A 21,566-nucleotide genomic window follows, 5' to 3' on the forward strand; every position below is an offset into this window, starting at 1 on the left:
TTGATGGCCCCCAAAGCTTTGTTGTGCCGAATCCATTACAAAGGGATGCCAGACGTCATTCCCCTAAGAGGCCATCAATTGCACCATCACTTTAAGAACCACAAAAAGATCTCCTAGAGGCCATTAAACTACAACACGCTGTCGTTTGTAAGGTGCATCCCAGTTTGAAACACGAGCATGCGCTTTTCAGAATGGTGCTGAGGCTGCGGCTCGCAGGGGAGGCGTGTCCTTGGACCCTGGGGATACTCTAACCACCTATCCAGTCTCTTGCAGTTTGCCCTAGCTGGACCTCTAAGAGAGAAGATGGTGACTCATCTTATCAACAGCACTGTCGTGTTGGGCACCTCCAGACCCCGGTCAGGTGCCTTCCATCCTGCACTTCCAGTGTGAGGACCTCGTCTTCGTGGTCCCCGGCAGTCCCAAACCTGCATCAGTTCGTCTCCACCTCACCCTGGCAGGTGCAGCCGACGTTGCCCATCCTCACCCTTTGGCACACAACAGTGAGCTGGCATCTGAGGCTCGCCTGCTGTGCCATCACCCTGCAAAACTCCTACCCTATCACTGCTGCCTCTCTCAAGAAATGGTCTCCCTTCACCAGGTGCTCCTGCTACCCTACGAGCCCTGCTCTGGGCCTTCCCTGGACTCTGTAACTGCGGCGTGGGAGCCGACAGAGTCATTCATCATTACAAGCAGAAGGAAGAGGAAAGAAGCTGGGAGCACGTGCCCTTTAGCTCCTGCCCTCCTGCCTTCGGAGTGAGTGGACACTGAGATGTGAGGGCCAGGGTTTTCGTCCCAGTTGAGTGTCCTTGACCACATCCCTTCCCTCCCTGTAAAATGACGAGGAGGGTGACAGGCCACGTTTCTCCAGGGTCCCCTTCCAGGTTTCCACGAGCTGGGTCTTGGTGGACAAGGAGACAGAAATACCTGGTCTCAGCTGGGCCACCCTCCCGCAAGAGTCCACCGGTCCCCAGACCCATGTCTCTGCACGTCTCTTCTGAAGAGTGCATCTCATTTCCCCCGAAAAGAGGGGGGACCAAGGCTGGAGCATGGGCCCTGGGCCTGACACTGGGCTAGGGGGCTGCAGCTCTGATCCTACACCTGCCAGTAGCTGTGTCCCTGCCCAAAGACCCTCAGAGACCTCCCATCTGTAGAGGGATAGAGTGGAATTAGGGGATTTTTAGGTAACTTCCCTTACCAGTGGCAGTGGGGTGTGAGACTGGGGCAAAGTAGAGCTCACAGAATGCCGAAGACTCGCTGGGTATCTGTGTTAAAAGCTACCGGATCCCACTTCCCTCTCCCAGCAGTTGCCCAGGGGGTTCCAGACACTGAGCAGACGCTTCCTATGGACTCGCACTGAATCTCCTCCAGCAACCGAAGGACAAGATCACGATCACATCCCCATTTCTCAGCTGAGGACACGGAGGCACCGAGAGATTCAATACCCTGCCCAAGAGTGTGCAGCTTTTGTTGAGGGTCTGCTGACATCACTCCTGGGCCGGGCGCATCACAGCCATCGTATTTTTAGGTCTAACATTTCTGCTAGAGTGTTGTGGATGAGATGGGAAACACAAGCTTGTCACAAGGACAGGAGGACAGGAGGACAGGAGGACAGGAGGATGTGCAAACAAATGAGTGGTCCCCAGAGGTCAGAGGAAGATGGCTTCTCACTTCCTGTTCTGGATTCTGTCTCTGCCTGGTTGGGTGAAGTCACGGGGGGTGTGTGAGCCCCATCCATGGTACCACTAAAGTGAGTGGGGAGAACACAGGGCAAGGATTAGCCAGGTCCGTACGAGGCCGGATGTGTGGGTCCTAAGAACCAGCTGAGGCAGAGATGACTGGTTCTCCCCACCTATGTAGCAGACCCCCCAAATTTGGCTGGGCATGTGGCCTTCCAGAATACAGAACACACCTCCCCATGTTCTTGGCAACCAAGCATGGTCAGGTGATGCTGTTTAGATAAACAGCATGCAAGTGAGGTGACCTGTGCAGTGTTGGATCTCTGCCCCTTCCTGGACCAGGCAGGCAAGGGTCACTCTCCAGGAGGCACAGGAGGACACGAGAGGAGGCCCCTAAGTCCCTGACGCCAAGCACCTGTTGCTGTGCCAGTCCAGAACCAGCGCTCTGGGCTGTTTTGAGAACCAATGAGCCCTAAGCCACTTTTGCATTGGGTATGTCCCCACAGCCAAACCTACATCCTACCCAGTACACTGACCCATGAGCCTAGGACATAAGCGTCTATGTGGCAGGTGTTATCAGATTTGGTCACATGAATTAGCTTAACAGCAGAGGGAGGTATACCCAAAACACCCTAGGCAAACTTAGGCCACATTCATGGACGTGCAGACCCTTGGTAGGGAAAGGGGGTCTGCGGGTTCTGTTCTTCTTCCTTATGGGTCTTGACCAGCTCAAGTTCATCAAGGACTCCTGAGAAGGAGCCAGGGACAGGTAGCCTGGAGGGTTCCCAGATGTCCCCAGCAGGTCCTGCAAAGGCTGCTGAGAGCCAAGGGAGAGAGAGAAGACCAAGGCCCCAAAGGCTGAGGACAGAGAGTCCCCATCCCTGGGCACAGGCCCATGTAATGCAAGAGGGTAGGCAAGGGGCAGGGTGGACATCTGGGCTGGAGGCTGCGTGGGAGTCACACAGGCCCTCCTGCCCCCACAATCACCTCTCCATTGAATCTCAGCGAGGGGGCCTGCCAGGTCCCCAGTACAGAAAGATTCTGATGCCTGCAAAAGGCCACTCCCTCCAGAGCCCCTGGAGAGAAACTGCTTAGGGTCACGGGGCAGGAGGGTCTCCTCTACATGTCGCCCTCACGGGGACCCCATCCCAGCTCACCCAGAGTTTTACTGCCGACAGAAGGGTGCAGTGTCTGTGTGCATGGACCCCTGGCCCGGCGTGGCCCTCACAGTGGGAGCACCACCCCAGCTGTGGAAGGACCACAAGCTGATCTAAACCCCAGCTTTGGGGCAGACGTTCAGGGCAGCCATGAAGACGAAACTGGAGACACCAGCATCCCATTTCAGAGTCCCTAAGTCCAAGTCCCAGCTCTGCTTCCAACCCAGCTTCCTGCTAACAAACACCCCGGATGCAGCAAGTGATGACCCCAGGACTGGGGGCCTGTCACACAGGGGAGCCCCACATTGAGTTCTAGGCTCCTGGTTTCAGCCTGGCCCAGTCCTGGTTGTTGCAGGCATTTGGGAAGTGAACCAACAGATGAAGACTTGTGTGTGTATGTGTGTCTACTTTTCAAATAAATAAGTAAGAATTTAAATAATGACAGTAAATAAATCAACTCTAGCCTCAGTTTCCAGACCAAGTAACAGAACCACTTCTTGCACTACCTCATTTCTTTTTCCAAGATTTATTTGCTTGGGGGCCAGCGCTGTGGTGCAGTGGGTTAACTCCCTGGGCTTAAGGTGCTGGCATCCCACATGGGCGTGCTACAGAACAGTCACTAGGGGCCAGCGCTGTGGCATCGCGGGTAAAGACACTGCCTGCAGTACCAGCATCCCATATGGGCGCCGGTTCTAATCCCAGCTGCTCCTCCTCTGATACAGCTCTCTGCTATGGCCTGGGAAAGCAGTAGAAGATGTCCCAAGTTCTTGGGCCCCTGCATCCACATGGGAGACCTGGAAGAAGCTCCTGGCTCCTGGCTTCAGATTGGCACAGCTCTAGCCATTGCAGCCAATTGGGGAGTGAACCATCAGATGGAAGACCTCTCTCTCTCTCTCTTTCTACCTCTCCTCTCTCTGTGTAACTCTGACTTTCAAATAAATAAGTAAATCTTTTAAAAAGAAAGTCAGAGTTATAGAGAGGGAGAGACAGAGCAAGCGATCTTCCATCCACTGGTTCATTTCCCAAATGGCTGCAATGGCCAGGGCTGGGTCAGGCAGAAACCAGGAGCCAGAAACTTCATACAGGTCTCCCATATGGGTGCAGCAGCCCAAGAACTTGCGTTATCCTCCACAGCTTTCCAAGGTGCATTAGCAGTGAGCTGGATTGGAAGTGGAGCAGCCGGAACTGGAACCAGCACCCACATGGGATGCCAGCATCACAGGCGGTGGCTTAAGCCGTTATGCTACAACGCTGGCCCCCGATGCCTCACTTACATTTCAGCTGAGTTTACTAAAAATGAACCCAAAAGCCAACATCACGGGACAATAGATGATGCCTCTAATGCCCCCAGCATGACCCTCACTCTCACGGCAGCTGCTTCTCTAGTGCACGGCAGGAAGGGACCTGCAGCCAGCTGAGGGTGGACAATGGCAGGCCGCACCCCGGGTGGAACCTGACGGACTTCGCAAACCTTACCACTTCTGCTCAAGGACACAATTCCCTCCCACCTTTTCTCCAGGTCTGTGCCGTGCCAGCCTTTGATCTCCCTTGCTCCTCAGAGAGCCCACAGAAGGGAAGCACTGGCTTGAAGCAGGGAGAACCTGGAGGAACCATCTGGCCTGTCCCACAGGCCAGCCCTAATCCCCACCCCCGCCCAGGCCAAGCTTCTGGGAGGCAGGTGGCCTCCAGACAGGGAAGCCTGAGCAAGAGCCAGGTGCCTAGAGTGGGGGACTCTATGGGGTCTGGGGGGAGTCTGTATCCAAATGAGCTTCTGCATGACTCTCGGGGTAGACTCCAGAGCGGGGCAAGCCCTGGACAGGCGGGTCTCTCCCCGCATCCTAGCCTCCCTCCCTGGCTCTGCAGAACAGCCCAGTTGTCAAGACACCTGCCTCGCGCACATGCGCTCTGGGGCCTGCTACTTGGGGATCCCCGGGCCCTCTGGTCCCAGCACTGCCGGTATGGGCTGTGATTTATGGCTGTGACTCCACACACACGTACTCCAGAAGCATGGGGGCCCGCACGCTGCTCGCAGATTAAACCTGGCCCTCCTCTCCTCCCAGGTGATGGGCCTGGCTGATGATGGAAGAGCTTATAAACAGCTATCGTCCAATTAATCTCGATGTCGGAGAAATGATAGCAGCCATAAATAAGACTGAGCGTGCCAGGCTCGTCAGCTTGTTAGGACATTGTATAGAACGGCGCAGCGACATGAACGTCATATGGTCTCACTCGCCCGGTGCCTGGATGACAAGCTGAACAGTAGCCAAGGACTCTCCCAACCACTGCCCCACGTGACTGGAGGGGACATGGGCAGTGCAGGGCTGCTGGCCCCTTCCTAGTCCTGCCTCTTCTTCTGCCTCTACCTAGACTGTCTCCCTAAGCGACACTTGAGGCTGGGGCTACAGCCCCCACACCTCCACTGTATCCCTTTGCTCACCTCCCATGGACAGGGAGCCCTTCCTTCAATCCCAGCTCAAGACCACCTCCTCCAAGAAGCCCTCCCAGGCCACCCAGAATCCAAAAGGGAGCTTGTGGAGTGTTTTATCCATCAGAGTGAAGACTGTACCAGATCATTCCTCCCTCATTACCCACTCCCTGGCCGCTGAGGCTCAAGAGGGGCCTGTGGAGACAGCAGAACCGGGGCAGCCAGCCTGGGCGCACCGGCAGGCTCAGACCTCAGGGCAGGACTCTGGATGAAGGCCTGAGGCAAGGCCGAATGTCCTCGCGCAGAGTTCATGTATAAGAAACCAAATCCAAGCCTGCAGTGCTATGAGTCTTGAGACGCATCGTTATCCTGGGAGTGGGTTCCTGATGAAAGGAGAGTTGGGGCCCCTCCCCCTCCCTCGCACCCTCCTTGCCCCTTCACCTTCCACCACTGGGATGATGCAGCCTCACCAGGTGCCGCGCCCCAGCCTCCCGAGCATGCGCCGAGCCGGTGTTCCCCAACATCTAGCAGGTGCATGGGACTCCCTTAGAATAGCGCAAAATGGATGGACAGGGCCGCCTCCGCCTCCCTGCTGGACTAATTATTTTATGAATGTGGTGACACTGCAGTGGGAGCCCCACTGGAGCACAGGTGACACGGCAGGGAGAAGACGGGGGAGTCCCACCTGGAGACATTTAAGCTTGGGTTTCTGTGGACGGTGCTTCCCAGGATCACGGGGTGCACGCATGCATGCAAGTGGCCCATGGTGTGCATGTGCGTTTATTTGTATCTGCAAGCGTGTGTGTGCACGTGTTTCTAGGACAGGCACCTGTGTGTATGGGGGTGTGTGCTGGCACCAGGAATGCGAGTGGGCTGCACGTGGCGTGCAGACATTCACAGGGGTCACGGGCAGACAGGCATGTGCACTGGGGTGTGAGCATCAAGTGCAGTGTGCATCCAGCAGGGGAAGAGAGAAAAGCCAGCCCAGGATCACTCACAGAAGGTAGAATGGGAGCAGGAAGCCCTGAGCCGAGCAGGCCTCTAGCACAAGGCCAGGCTCCCAGAGGCACTGGGACTGAGCGGCCAGCTCACCCCTGACCTCCAACCCTGGAGTCTTCTCTTGAGCAGCCACTGTGGTCTGGCTGGCTGTGTCCCCCCAATCCTAACCCCACAAGTGACGGGCTTAGGCAGTGATGTCTTAGGTCATGAGGGCAGGGCCTTTAAGAATGGGCTCAGGGCCCTTTAAAAGGAGACCCTCTCCCCTTGCACCAGGCAAAGCGGCCTGCAAGACCACGTGGGAACCAGATCCTCCCCTGACACTGTGTCTGCGGGGCCTTGGTTCCGACTTCCCAGCCTCAGAACAGTGAGAAACAAATTCCTGTTTACGTGAGCTGCCCCAGGCCCTTGGAGGTCCTTTTCCTGTCTCCCCTCCCCCCCTCAGTGCAAAGGGAGCTGCTCTGGGCCAGTCTGGAGCTGGGTGACCCAGTTCCCAGGCTGTGCTCCCTGTACCAAGTGTAAGAGGTGTTTCCAGAAGCCTCTCTCTAGCTCTCTCTCTCTCTCTCTCTCTCACACACACACACACACACACACACACACACAAACACACTTCATGGTTCACATAGTTTCAGGAAACACAGCTAAAGCATAAGCAAAGGGCTTTTTTTAAAAAAAGCAGGCCTTATCAGAACCTTTGTGGAGCTAATATGCGTGGGGACTCTTCAAGCCGGGGTTGACCGCACAGCACTGCCAGTCGTTGGACTGTGCAGCCCTTGGGAAGAAGTAACATTCAGCAGCTCAAAGGGACCTGGTGTATGGCTGGCCAGTGTGGGAAATGCTGCCCCAGGTCCCTCCTTCAAGGGTCGGCCCCAGGAGGTCTCCCACAGGACTCTCCCCTTCCCCGCGTCTCCCCTCCTCCCACCCTCCCACCAGCACCCATGACAACCCTCTGACTATTGGGGTTACGGCCCCGTCACTGCTTCCTGCAGTCTTTTGGGACTCCCACCTCGTTAGCACCCAAACTGTGCCCTCAGCCCTTAGCCCAGGACAAGCCAAGGCTCTGAGAGCTTGTGCGAATTTTCCTCTCAACAGAACCATCCAACCAGCAAGGCTGAGCAGTAGGCAACACTGCTACATTGACCACTAGGGTTGACCAAACCGCACTCGGCCACAGGACATTAGCCCTGAAGTTCCTCCTCTCAGCAGCCCTGCTGCATTTGGCTGGGCAGCCGCTGGGCCTGAGACACCCCTCCCCCACCTCCTGTCCTGGTCACTCAGGCAGCAGATCCCAGGCCTCACCATCTCCAGGATGTGTCCCCGGGGAAAAGCACACCCTCAGCACATACCTTAGGGCCGCACGTTCAGATTCCACGCATCGGCTTCCCACGAAGCTCAGTTTCTTTATGGCAAGTAGACTGTTTAGGTGAGTGCCACGTGTGCACCTGCTACTCCTCCTGCCATTGCTACCATTATCCTGATGTCCCCAGAGCCCGGCACAGGCCTGGTCCAGGGCAGGTGCACATCTGAGACTTGAGCTGATCCGTGATCACGTCCCAGCCTCATCATAACAGCATCGGGGGGTTACTATGATCGCTCCCACTCTGCAGATAAGAGTCTCTGAGGCTCCGAGTTTTCCCCCTACCCTCCATTTCCCTTCCCAAGTTCTGGGTGCCTCTGAGGAACAGGCAGAGATTCTGCAGGTGGCGATTCCCACTAGCAGGTAGGCGCACACAGGAAGAGCAGCCCGGACCTGCCCCAGGGTCACGGTAGGGTATTGTCTTCCCCTCTCCCATGTAATCTTCGCTCAACTTGACAGGCAAGCACCAGCACCCTGAGCTTCAGAGAGGGGAACCCAGGCCTCAGGAGGGCTGTGCACTTTGGAGGGGGGCCGTGAAGCCCCAGCTCCCTCGGGCAGCCTCACCCTCCACGTGGCTCTTCCAGCGACTGGTGCATCTGCCCATCCAAGCATCGGAGCAGAGGGGTTGGGAGGAGAGGCAGAGGATCACAGCGGACACGGCCAGGGCCGGGGAGGGGTGGGGAGGAGGGGATCTGGAATGGGTGGGATGGTGATGAAATGGGAGGGCCCAATGCTCCAGAAAAGAAAAGGGAAATTCAGACGAGGATGACAGCCACAGGACTCTGACATTCACCTCTTGGATCAGATCTGGGCCGAGGCGGGAGCGGGCAGGGGACAGCGCAGACCCGGCAGCTTCCACGGGCAGTGGAGTTGCAGACCTCCCTCCTCGGGAGCTAGCTCCACTCCCACCTCCTCTAGGAGGCCCTCCTGATTTCTCAGGCCTCAGTGACCTCTCCCCATCCCGTGTGCCAAGATGCCTCCGGGCGTGGCCGCATCCATGGGCTTGGCCCTCGGGGAGCCATGTCTGTGCATCCTCCACCCACTGCAGGAGTGTCCAGGGGGCTTCCCCAGCAGGCTGCGCCCCAGACGCCCCCAGCCCCCAGTGGAACACGCGGGGCCCTCCGCTACCTCCCAGGCTCCGGTCTACCCTCTGGTGAGAGCCCTGAGCAGGCAGGGGTCTGTGTGTATGCAGAGGAGGAGGGGTGGCAGGTGGGCGGGAGTGGGGAAATGACCTGCTTTTGCTAGGCACTGCCCAGGATTTTGTGTGTGCCCTGTACTGCGTATGTGTCTTAACTCTGTCACTTCACACCCTTGTGACACTGAGATTAGTGTCAATCATCTCCATCTCTGAGACTGAGCCTGAGAGGTCCAAAGTCATGTGGCTGGGAGGTGAGCAAGCCAACGATGGCAAGTCTGATGGCAAAACTCTGCATTGTCTGTTCAACTCCAACCTACTTGGCCCCTCCATGGCCGAATCTTGCTCCAGGGGACTCAGCAAGCCCAGCCCTTGCTCTGCTTGGGAGCAGGCCTCAAAGGCAAGAGAGCACTTAGTTTTCATTCGAGGGTGTGAAGAATTCTGGCAGGGGCAGGGAGGCTGGAAAGTGGTGATGTGGCTGCACAAACGTAGGCAGGCAGGCAAGCAGGCAGGCAGTGGCACTGGCCTGTGCGTTTGACAATAAATATGTCCCTTAGCAAACCAGGGGCAGCCCCGGTTGGGTATACCCTTCCAGGAGGCTCCCCGCAGCCCTGTTCCAGGGGTCCATCTGCACCCGCCCCCAACGCCCCCAGTCCTGGCCTCAGCTCTGCCCTCCAGGGTTCTGAAATGCCACCCTCCTCTGCCTCCTCTGCCGTGCCTGCCCACAGAGCAGCCCCCGGCTGCGTCAGTGGCTGCTTCCTGCTCAGTCCACATCCCACGGCCCTGAGTCAGGACCCAGGAAGGCCACCGGCCCTCAGAGCCAAGAGACCCAGTGCCAACCCTGCCCAGGCTCTCGGGGCCAGCTCTGCAACTCCAGGCACACTGGGCAGCTCAGATCTCCAGGGCAGGGAAGAAGGGGTCTTGGGGCGGAGATGAGGCACCCAGTGTGTCAAATGACCCGGGCAGTGAGGCCGTGGCCTGCCCTGACCTCCAAGTTTTTGGAGTCTCACTCAAAAGTTCACATAGCAATTGCAGCTGGAGCCCAAGAGCTCCCCGTTGGAGGGAATCCGGGAGCCCCACTGTGTCCCCTGCGGGAAGTCCAGACCCTTTGCTGCTGCACTGGCCTTGGAGCACATCTCTGGTCCCCCAGAGCCTGAATGTGGCAGAGAGCAGGCACCCCCTCTGGGGACCCCCCACATGCCTCCTCCTCCCTCTTCCGGCCCTCTCCTTCCTGCCTCTAGCTCACCCGGAGGGGAGCTTGGGCTCATCCGGGACCTTTCAGGATGGGAGAGGGTGGGAACAGAGCAGGGCAACACTGCCCCCAGTTGGTGCCTGGGCTCCTTCCACCTTCTCAATCCCACCCCCACCGTGCCTGTCCAGCAGACCCCAGCACCCCTCACCCCAGGGGACCCCATCCCTCATGCTTTCTGCCACTGCCCATTCTCCCCCGGGGGGAAGGCCGGGTGCCCTCCCTCCTGCCGCCCCTGGCTCTGTGGCAGCCTCAGCGCCCGTCGGGGTCCAGCTCCCCTCCCGAGCCAGCCCTGACTAGGCCTCCACTCACAGGCCTGAGGGACACAGCAGGCCCCAGCTGAGGCTGAGGCCCTGGCATCCCAGCCCAGGGGATGCGAACATTGATGGCACTGGAGCCCAGATAGCGCCACCTCTGTGTGGTCTCCCTCGGCAGGGGCCGGACACAGGCATGGCCGGGCCAGGGGCAGACGGGCAGTGCAGGGGGCCTCGAGAAGGGGGCCAGCTGGCAGGTGGGGGGGGGGGTAGGGAGACAAGCGCAGCAGCCTTTCCTGCACACTCCCTGCCCACCCTCAGGACCTGCCACAGAGGCTGGGGTGGGAGGGGGAGCGCTAACCCATCAGCCTGCACAGCACGTGGCAGCAGAAGCCCTTCTAGGAGTCGGGTGGGTGGTCTCTCAGGAAGGAGGTGGCATGGGGGCCCTGGCAGCGGTGGGAGGGGAGCTGGAGCCCAGCCAGGGGCTGGGGGAGGCGGGGAGAAAACAGGGAGCAGGCCCCGCCCCTCCCTCCCACCAGCCCAGAGGGAGCAGCAGCTGTTGCAGCTTCCTGCCCCTTCTGGAGACAGGTGTTGGCTGAATTCTCACTTCCTCCCCGGCTCCTCCGCCCCCCTCTACCGCAGGCGGCAGTGCTGACTCAGCAGCCCTACTTCCGCTCCCAGGGGCGTGGAGAGGCCACCGTGCGATCTAGGGGATCCAGCAGGCCGTGTGTGGGGGTGACCGTCACCAGTCCTCCTCATGGGCTGGGAGGAGTCACGCAGCTCAAGGAACTTCCTGTTTGCAGCATAAGCTTGGGGTCAGGAGCCTGAGGGCTGTGCCCACTGGTGTCACCCGTGCCCCAGAGAGACCCCCACCCCACCCCTGGCCACACACACACACACACCCCTCGGTCACAGGCTCAGTGGATGCGGCCAGGAGAAGGTCAAGCCCTGAGTGCTAAAGGGCCTCTGGCTGCTGTCCCATGAAAAGACAGGCAGGCAATGGAAATGAACTTCTCATCAGGAGGAAATCACAGCTCTTCAGAGCAGGAAGGGGCAATTAGTCCAATTATCTCTCTTGGCAGACAGGAAGTAAAGCCTCGAGCCTTGCACAGGGGTGACAGAGCAGGACTGGAAGCAGGGCTGTTTGCCCTGCACTGCCTGGCCTGTGGGTGACACTGCTCTGGCCTTGGGTTGACTTCTCGGGCCTTCCATGGACATCACTTCCTGTGCCAGGTTCTGCGAAGCACTAACCAGGGCCGAGCCATTTGACTGGCAGGGAAACTGACCTGCTCAAGGCCCCAGGGGAACCATGTGGCACAACAGGGACCAGAACCAGGGCACTGTTCATCTTCCTCCTCCCCCAGCCCTCTCCAACCTGCCTCCCCCACGCCTTAGGCTCTGCTGTTGGAAAGAGCTGTCAGAGTCATTCCAGTGACTGCCTCCCCCCTGCATGGAGTGTCCTGTGACCCGTGACAATCCGAGTGCATCAGGCACCACCCAACCTGAGAAGGGAGCCCCCCATCCGGGCGGACCATTACGCAGCCGTTGAAAATGGTGCTTGCGGAAACACTAGCACAAGGTGAACACGCTGTGACATATGTGAAATAAAAAGTGGAGGAGCGAGGGTGGAAGCGCGCGTTGTTTGAGGCTCTTGAGACAAACAGCACATGTATGAACAAAACGTGGACACCACACGCTTTCCTTTGGTTTAAGTTTCCGAACTCCCCCAAATGTGATTCTATCACCCCCATGAGAAAGAGAATTTGTGAAGGCATCAAGATGACCTAAGAACAGGTGCACAAGGTGTTCATGACCTGGGAGGCCAAGCCCATGGTCTCTGTGGCAATCAGTCCTCCCCAAGCAAGTGAGTGGCCTGGGCTCCTCTGAGCTAAAAAGCCCAGCACTGGGCGGGGGGGGGGGGGGGGGGGGCTTGCTCGTTTCCTCCTCAGGGGGTCCTTGGTCCTCCAGGCACCCTCCCTGTCCCTCTGAGTACCCCCTGTGGGCTGTGCAGAGCTCCGCATTGGGAACTTAGACCCCATGGTCGCCGAGCAGGCCGCGAGCTGGACAGAGGCCTCTCCCAGTGTAGACAAGGAGCCCAGCATTGCAACTCCTCAGAACTGGAGGCAGGGATGCCATTCTATGGCTTGTCTTGATCTTGTGTTCCTGACAGCCCGCAAACCATGAAGCATGGAGTAGAGGGTGTGGCCGAGTCCCTGGTCACCTGGGCTCTGTGTCTGGCTCAGCCACTTACTAGCTGGGAGGGTGGCCAAGGCTGTCACCACACTAGACCTCATTTCCCCCCTCTGATCCTGGGACCAGCGCCCTCACCCCCATGGCCACACTCTGACCCTGTGTTCCCCCCACTCTTCTCTCTGGGAGGGCTTCTCCAGCCCCGCCTTCCTTCTCCCACGGATCGGGATGATCCTTCTGCAAACTTTGGACTTGTCTGTGTAGGGGTCTGTCTTCTCGGGACGGGTACCATGCGACAACATCAGCTCACACGGAGGTATCAAAGGGGTGAGAACTCGCAGAGATTTTTTATTGCTGGGAGGGTGACCTGAGCCCATCTTGGGGATCCCAGGCCTGAAGACAGTGTCTGGGGCAGGGGAGGTCATGTCCATGTGAGGAATTTTTAAGACTGAAATGCTTTTCCTAGCCCAACCAGGAATCTGTGTTTTAAAGAATTACAGTCCCACGGCCACTGTGGCATCTCAATTCTCTATGCTTATCTGTACACAGACTGCATTTCTCCCCAAAACAGCCTGTCCTCCTACCTGCCCTATGTGTCTTCATGGTCTTACACTCTGCCAGGCACCCCAAAGCCCTCCAGCCTCTCGGCCCTCACCATGTGGGCACGTGTGCTACTTGGTAAGGGGCATGCTAAGGTCCCTCCAGCACGCCTTCTCCTCTCCCCAGGGGACTGGTTTACAGCCCACTCTCCCCAGGGTGCCTTTAAAACCTCTGCCAGCCTCCTCTGCATCTCCACACCTGGTGCTCTCAACTCCTGGAGTTGTGCTTGTGATAGAGTGATTCACAGGCAGGACGACAGCCCCACTGCACTCTGTAGCTGTGTAAAGCAACAAGTGCACATGGGCCCTCGCACCCAGGCACACACCCATGCACACACTCATTCTTCCTGTTCATATGCTTTTCTGCTCTTGCCCGATTAGCAGAGCCACTGGTCTTGGCCACCATCACACTGGTTCCCCACCCCCAGCGAGCTCTCCTCTTCCTCCTTCAGAGATCTGTCACAACCTCACCTCCGTACCAAGGCCATCGCTGACTTTACTTGATCCTGGGGCAGTAAACGCCTACAGCTGTGAAGCAGAGGAGCACCGGCTGTGTGCCAGGTGCCTTCAGACTATTATATCATAGTCATCAGTCATCACCCGGATGATGTGCAGAGCACTGGCCTAAGTTCATCCTTCCAGGTCAACACAGGGCTCAGACTGCCCCAAGACAACCTCAGCAGCCAGGCTGCTCCACCCTTCACTTGGGCACAGAGCATCTTAGCCAGCATCCAGCTTCCTAAGCACTCCCCTCAGCCTCAGCTGCCTGTCAGTGCTTGTCCCAGTCAGGTGTTCCCTAAATGCACAGTGAGTGAACAGATGACTGAATACATGAAGGCCAGGCACTGTGCGTGATTCCGCAGTGGGGTTATGAAGGTTTGCTTTGTGTTCTTATCCCAAAATCGGAGTCTGCAAGGTAAATGCTCCCAGCAGCTAATAAATACTAATTTGCACCCATATACTGTGTTAACCAGGAGTCTCTGAAAAGCTGTGTAGACCCACAGGGAAAGTCAGGCAAGTGTCCTGTACACTTGGACAATGTGGGGCCAGGCAGGACGGAGAAAACCAAAGTCTCTCCCTGGATGGGAGTCATGGGCCTGCTGTCTCCCAGCCTTCGGCCTAAGGAAGGCCCCCACAGCGCCCCAGGATCCAGCCCTGAGCCCAGGAACCCCTGAAGTTTGCCACTGCAACACTGCAGAATCCTTGTTTAAAGGTAAGAAGGCTATGGCAAGGGGTAGGGTAGGAGGTGAGCAAAGCAGGAGGGAGAAAGACCTGGCCCAGTCTCTGTCTTCTGCCTGTCGGGGGCCTCCGCATTCTCAGTGCCTCCCTCTAGCCCTGAGTGGCTAACGGTATTTGAAGGTTTATGGGAAAGTATTATTTAAGAAAACTCATGAATTAAATGGGGCTTGTCCAGAAAGCAGAGCTGTAAATAAGACCCGTGTTCCACCTTATTACCACGTCTGTGGGTCGGTTTCCCCCAGATCCTGGTATCAAAGTTATTAAAACAGATAGGTTGGATGGTTGGGAGAATAAACAAAGTCCAAGGGCTTTGTAGTCCTTGAAATGTCCAGTCATGGGGAAAGTCTCCTTAATATGTAAATGTTGAGTTCAATCTGAGCCAAACAACAAGCACTCGATAAACGCCTACAATAGGATTCCCCATTAACCCAACAGCTTTATATATTACTACTAGGTTACTAACCTATCCTTGAAACACACTGTCAAACGATTCTGGCATACTTAACGCTAATTCAGAATAATAAAACCTTGGAGTTGGCGAACACTGATCTAATGAGCCACTGCTCTTTAGGACAAAAGCGAGAGCAATCATTTGACCTGGAGGTGTTTTATTATTGTTGAGGTTGGGTTGGTGGCGTTATTTGGCTTTCGGAGTTTGGATCAAAATTAAAAGCTTCATGTAAACTGAAAATGTGTTTAAAAAGAAATCAAAATCCTCGAAGGATCAGCTGTGTAGACCTGCACACCTCCTCCTGCACAAGGTACTGCAGGAGCCTCTGCTGGAGCCTCCACGTGTGTCCCTGTGTCACAGCAAATCAGCTCAGCTTTCCCACCCTGCCTGGGAAGAGCAGAACAAAGGCCCAGAGCAGAGGAGGCAGGCCTGGGGGGAGAGGAGGGTCTCCGAAGCCACTCAGCAGGCCACCGAGCTCGGTGGTCAGGGAAGGCACCCAGGTAACCCCGGGAGACAGCTCCAAGCCGGCGGCTCCAGTACGATGACCCTTCGAAGGAACCATGAATTTCTCTAATCAACTGATTTCCTCTGGTGACTAAAACGCCTCATTTAGCAAGGCTTGTTCTGGGCTGAAATTGAATAGGTATAATTGACAAACGCTTGAATTTGGGTTCCACTCTGGGCAGGGGGAGGAATACCTCTCCACTGGCTTCTCCAGTGCAATTACGGAAAAAAGACACATTTTAAGGGTTCTTCTTCCAATTGTTTGGAGGCAGGTCTTGACTTCTCTGCAGATCTCACACACACACACACACACACACACACACTTCAACCGTGGCCCAGAGCTGGCTTCCTTTCTCTTGAGAGGCTGCAGGGCCACAGATGAAGCAGCTGTCAGGCAGGAAGACTATCTTCCGCTGTAACAGGTCGTGTTCTGCAGAGGACGGGGACCCTCTTATTCCCAGAGGAACGCCTCCAGCTACTAGTGCTGGGACAGGGGTGGGAGTGGCCTCAGGTGGTGGTTTCTGTTTGGAAAATCTTCCTTACCCAGAAGCTCCATGCCAAACTTACATTGCCCATCCCAAGAACCTAAATATTCCCATGCAAGAGGATCCTTTAACATTCCAGATCATGGCTCCAATTACATGTCACATGTCACCCCCCGCATGATTTATAAGGACAGTCAATCAATGAGACAGTAAACAGAAAAGTTGAAACACAACTCAAAATGGGTTTTTCAGGCGAGTCTGAAATGCTACATGATTGCTAGTTAAGAACAGTATCCCTTTTCTCAACCTAAGTGTTACACCCCCTGCCCTTCGCCAGCATCGTAAAGCGGGAGCCCATGTAATTTGGAAACTAAGATGAAATGTGGAGGTTGCTAAACAGACAGGTGGCCAGAACCAGGGGCTCTCTCTGCAGCTGGGCTGTTTCAGTGGAAGGAAGACTGACCCCGCCCATCGCCCCAGACTGCTATTGTGAATAGATAGGGACTGGATGAGATTAAAGCCACCATATCTGTACCAACAACAACAAAAAGGGGGGAAAAAAAGGAAAGTAAAAAGAAAAGGCATTCACTCGGCTCTTACAATGGGAGGTGGGTGAGGGTGGGGATAGAAAAGCAAGGGAGATCTAAACAGCAGGATACGACAATAAATGGGAAAAACAGCAAGAGAAAAAGCACACTAGGTTAATATAGGAAAACTAGTTCTTTATTGAGAGATTGTATATTAGTATTAGTGGATTCTGTGTGTAACAATGTCGTCATGCACACGGTACAAAAAAAAAGGCTGGGCCCACCATGCTTCGGAAGAGCAACAACAGAACAAAAGCAGCGTACAATGAGCAGATGGCCCGGGGTACACGAGCACAGTACGGTTCAGCAGGGTACATCTCTAACCGAGCGCTGTACATTGTCAACTGGGGGATGTAAAAAAATACAGATCATGCTTCAGTTTTAGTACAAGAAAAGGTGAAAAAGATACACAACCAAAAGGATATTTGATACAGAAAAAATTACCCACAAAATAAGAACAGGAAGTAATTCAGCACAGCAGAACACGCTACCCCTGTTTAATGGAAAACCATTTTGCTGGGATTCTTTTTTTTTTTTTTTTTTTTTTTGACCTCGGTCTTTTCAGATTGCCAAAGGGCAGTCTGCGGAGGCTCCTTGGGATGTTATTTTGGAAGGGCCCTGGAAGCAGGGGCCTTATTCTTTCACGATTGCTGCTGCTGCTTTGGTTCCGTTTTCAAGCAGGGCTGGCTGGCGAGGCAGCAGAAGGGAGCCGGCTGTTAAAGGGGCAGTTCTGAGGGCCAGGCCAGATGTCCACAGATACTCTTGACATTGTACAATTAAACAATTAAGACACTCTGGCCATGGCTTCCCCCTAAGCCGGGACCTTGGTGCACCGAATTTTCAGGGACTATGTTATGGCAATAAGTACCATTTCATCCAAGATTGTCTTTTCATATATATGTATAGATATTTAATATTTTTGCCTCCGATGCCTATAATCCTCAGTTATGGTTGGGTGCTGCCAGTGGCCACCCAGATAACTGGAGAATGGGGTGCCGCAGCCTCCAAGCCAAGGCAAAAGGAATCCACTTAACAGGGATTTACAGTGCAATGTACTCAGCTAAACAAGATGAAGATACAAAAATGGTTATTTCTCTACATCTATTCTGAAATGGCCTACAGCCTACACTACTACAATGGAAACTAAAAAGAACAGATTTAAGCTGGCAGACTAGCTCAGTTTTACAGGAAGATTGTGGCTTGGGACCTTGTCGAAGTTAAGCATTAGTATCCTCTATCGGAAGGTCATGAATTCTTAGCACACTGTGCGAAACCTTACCCTCAACCCAACTCTCACCCCTTCCTCCTTAAATTTCCTGTGGGCGTGTTTGCCATGAAAGTAAACTTGGATGGACGGGCAGAATTTGTTTTGCTGGATTTGGGGGTGGGGAGGGGCATATTAAAAATAAAATTTAAAGGCAGCTGAACAATTTGAATTTCAAAACATGGATTCGGCATCCTGCGATGGTATTTACAGATCGGTGGTATTAATGAGGATGATAATGATTTAATCAGGATAATTATACTTTCAGGCTCAACATCCTTTTTAATCATTTTTGAATTTCTGCCTAGTGTAATGTTCCATACCCGTTTTCAGAAGAAATGCCAAGTAACTTGCTTATGGGGGGGTCGGCATTTCCAGGAGAGAACACTTGCCCCCCCATCCCTCTTCTTCCTCACCCCTCCCCCAGCTAGGCTGGCCTGAGATAGGGGATACTGCCGCTTAAATAGCAATGCCTTCCTCAGATGGAGACAGGAAATGGTTAAGAGGGGTGTCACAATACAGCTAAATGCAGAGGCGGGAGGGCCACAGCGCACACAGCAGCGAGTTGACCATTCACTGAGCTACACAATGAAGAAAAAAAAAAGATTTGATAAATGCAGAATGTCATCATTCTATCATCACACAAAAAAAACTGCGGTTCCAACAGGCCTAAGGGGGCAACCTTGCCTTTTCGATTCTGGGGAGAGGCGCAGGACTGGGGACAGCTGGGCTGGAAGAGGGCTGGGCTTCCCTGGCCTGGCCCAATCGGGCCCCTGGGGCGCACTGAGGAGCTGGCCCTGCGACCCCACCCCCCGGGACTCGGTGGAGCAGCCCTGGTCCCTCTGGGGAAGACATCACTCCGTGTGGGAGGGAGTGGGCAGGGGGAGGGCTCGGCCAGCAAGGATCTCAGCAGACGTGGAGTGGGAGAGGATAGAAGAAACATTTCCAAGAAGAGAAATGTGAGTCCAGAGGCAGAATACAAAAAAAAAAAAAAATGAATCTAAATGCATCTAGGATTTGCTTGGGGAGGGTGGGAATTTCTGATTAGAAGAAAATGGAAGAAATGTGGGGTGGGGAGGGAAAAGGGGGACACTAAGCTATTGTGGTGTGGCAGGATGTGAGGGGATGGGAACCGTGCAAACACACCCCATAGGTCACAGTTAACGTAGACCGCGCCGGCTGGCTGCCTGGTCAACCGCGGCCGGGGCAAGGGCCGGGCGCGGGGGCGGCTCCCACCTCCTTCTCCTCCTCCTCCTTCTCCACCTCCTCCTCCTCCTCCTCCTCCATCTCCTCCTCCTCGAACAGGCAGCCCGGCAGGCAGCGCATGCCGGAGTCTCGCGGTGCGCGCACGCGCGCGCACACACTTGCACCCAGGCACACACATTGGCACACACACCCAGGCATCTCGAACCCCTAAACGCAACTGTCACACCGAGACAACTGCGGGGGCGGGGGAGCAGGGCTGCAGCACGAGGGCGATGGCACAAAAGGGGTGCAGGGGAGCAAAGGGGGGCGGGAGATGGTGGATGGTCCGAGTGCCCACGGAGGATGGGGGCTGGGGTGTGGGACAGGGCAGATACCCGGGTCCCAGCTAACCAGCCATTGGGGTTCACGGCCAAAAAATGAAGAAATGCAAAACACATGTACCACAAAACATATACAGCTCCAAAAAAGCCAATCACGGAGAGCCAAGTATATATTCATATTCTCTCTCTCTCTCTCTCTCTCTCTCTCTCTCTCTCTCTCACACACACACACACACACACACACACACACACACGGTCGTACATCTCCCTCCTTTCATGCACTCAGGGCTAGGTATTAGGGGAACCAGGGAACCGACTGTAATTTGGGAGAACCACGTCCGCCGCAAAGAATAAAAAGGGGACCGGGGCGGGAGGGACTCAAATGCACCAAACCCTAACTTCACTACAAAAGCTCCCACGAGGGTGGCCACCCCGACACTCGGGGGTCCCCCAGAAGGGGGTGGGAAGAAGCCACCACTCGCCCCGCGTCCCCGCGGGTGTGCCCTGAGCCCCCGGCTGCCCGCCGCGCCCGCCCCCGCCCGGTGCCTGCGGCGATCCACGCTCCGAAGCAGACCCCGAAAGGAAAAAGCGATACCTCTGTTTCGCACAGAGCCAAACACTGGAAGCACGAGATAGCCGACGTGGACCAGGACCATCCTGGCTCCTCGCGCGGCGGCGGCGGCGGCGGTTGCGCGCGGGCCCTTTGTGGCGCGGCTCCGGGGCGCGGGCGCGGGCGGCGGCGGGGCTGCGGGAGCCGCCGGGGCGGGAGGCGGAGCGCGGGGCGCGGGCGGCGGCGGGGCGGCGGCTGGCGGGGAGACAGATGGCCCATGGAAAGGCTCCCTTCCCGGCCCCTCTCGACATTCAAAGGCGCTGGGGCCGCAGCTGCCGCCACACAAAGGCGCGCGCAGCCAATGGGAGCGGAGCGCAGCGCGGCGCGGCCTCGCCGGAACCGCGGGGGACAGCGGGGACCGCGGGCGCGCGGGTGGCGGGGGAGGGGGGAAGGGAGGGGTGCAGGCAGGGAGGGAGCGGGCGGCCAATCGCCGCGGCCCGCTGTGGGACGCAGAGGGAGGGGTTAGCCTTCCGGGGCGCGTGGAGCCCCGTGCGGGTCCCGAGCGGCCCGCGGACTGGAGCGCGCGCGCGCGGGCGAAGCGCCCCTGCACACAGAACCGGGCGGCGTGCACACGGAACGTGCACACATGGAGAGGGACGTGCTCCCAGACATGCGGAGGTGCGTCCGTTAGTGCGGAGAGCCGGGCACGAGCGCACCAAGTGCACACGACCCAGAGGTCCCTGCACCCCGCGCACGGGTCACTTGGGGACGTGCGCAGGGAGGCTTGCGCACGTGCAGAGCCTGACTGCGGGCCCAAGTGAAGCCGCCAGCGAGCCAGCAGCCGCACACAGGACCCAGGCGCTGTCCTACAGATAGGCACACGTCAAACGCTGCGTTAACAGCAGCACGCTTGGCAAGATCGCAGTCCCAAAGACACACAGAGGGACGCACAGAGCACACCCAGACAGAACAGGCACACGCTGGGCTCCCTGCCTGACCCACCCGGTTGTTGTTCCTGCAGAGCACAACGCTCGCAGGAATTACTTGCTGACTTGAAAACCACTCCTTCCCTGGGAGGTTCTCACGATCTCTACAGAGAGACACACTCCAGAAAACCCAGGGCTGCTTATCCACCATTCGCTGCCCTGACAGGGGCACACCCAGCCATGTGCACAGACACGCCCACTTCGCAGTGGCAGGCAGATATGTGACATCCCTGGCTCCTGAGATTCACATGTAGAGGCTCAGCCACCACGTCACTCCACTCCGCTTGCAAGACAGAAGTCAAAAAAAAAAAAAAAAAAAAAAAAAAAAAGAGCCTTTACCCCAAAGTCCTATTGTCAGGTAGATGCAGAGACAGTATTCACGCAGCTGATCTGCTGTGAGAACTCCCAGTGCAACCTTCAGTCCCGGTTCACAGGGAGGCCAGAGGCTGGGCTCAGCCACAGGCAGAAAGGCAGCACACTTCCCACCCTGGGACTTCTCTTCAAACCCAGGGGCTCGGCTGTTGAGTGAGTGGCACGAACCAGCTGGTGAAACCACAGTGTGCAGGCTGCAAGGAATGGGACCCAACCTGCACTCACAGACAAGGAAAAGGGGGAGTCTTTGAATACACCCTGTGCTTGAGTCAGGGAACAGAGACCCCTACCCTTGCAGCCCAGAGGGGCCTCACAGAGCCTGCTCGGTGCAGAGGAGAGCAGCAGCATAGGACGCTGGGGAAGGGAGGCACCTCCAGGGGCACCCAGCTTGGTGGTGGGAGGAGGGGGACAGTGGAGGTGCACACTTTTCTTTCCTTTTTTTTTTTTTTTTTTTAAGTAGAGAGAATAGAGATCTTCCATCCACTGGTTCACTACTCCCCCAAAGCCTACACAGCCAGGCGTGGACCAGACCGAAGCCAGGAGCTAGTGACTCCATCCAGGTCT

At 56.3% G+C, this 21,566-nt stretch overlaps 1 protein-coding gene across 1 annotated transcript in view; it reads right to left on the bottom strand.

Annotated features, from left to right (window-relative positions):
• Window positions 1-20,347, bottom strand: part of ARK2C (arkadia (RNF111) C-terminal like ring finger ubiquitin ligase 2C) — a 110,931-nt gene extending 90,584 nt beyond the window's left edge. Inside the window, exon 1 of the mRNA XM_002713515.6 lies at window positions 19,690-20,347. Within this exon, the coding sequence (XP_002713561.1) occupies window positions 19,690-19,750 (61 nt within the window). The 5' untranslated portion in view covers window positions 19,751-20,347. The remainder of the gene's footprint in view (window positions 1-19,689) is intronic.
• Window positions 20,348-21,566: the final 1,219 nt, after the last annotated feature.

Source organism: Oryctolagus cuniculus, chromosome 10 (genome assembly GCF_051225735.1).
Source record: "Oryctolagus cuniculus isolate XC-2025 breed Fujian yellow rabbit chromosome 10, ASM5122573v1, whole genome shotgun sequence".
Classification (NCBI taxonomy): domain Eukaryota; kingdom Metazoa; phylum Chordata; class Mammalia; order Lagomorpha; family Leporidae; genus Oryctolagus; species Oryctolagus cuniculus.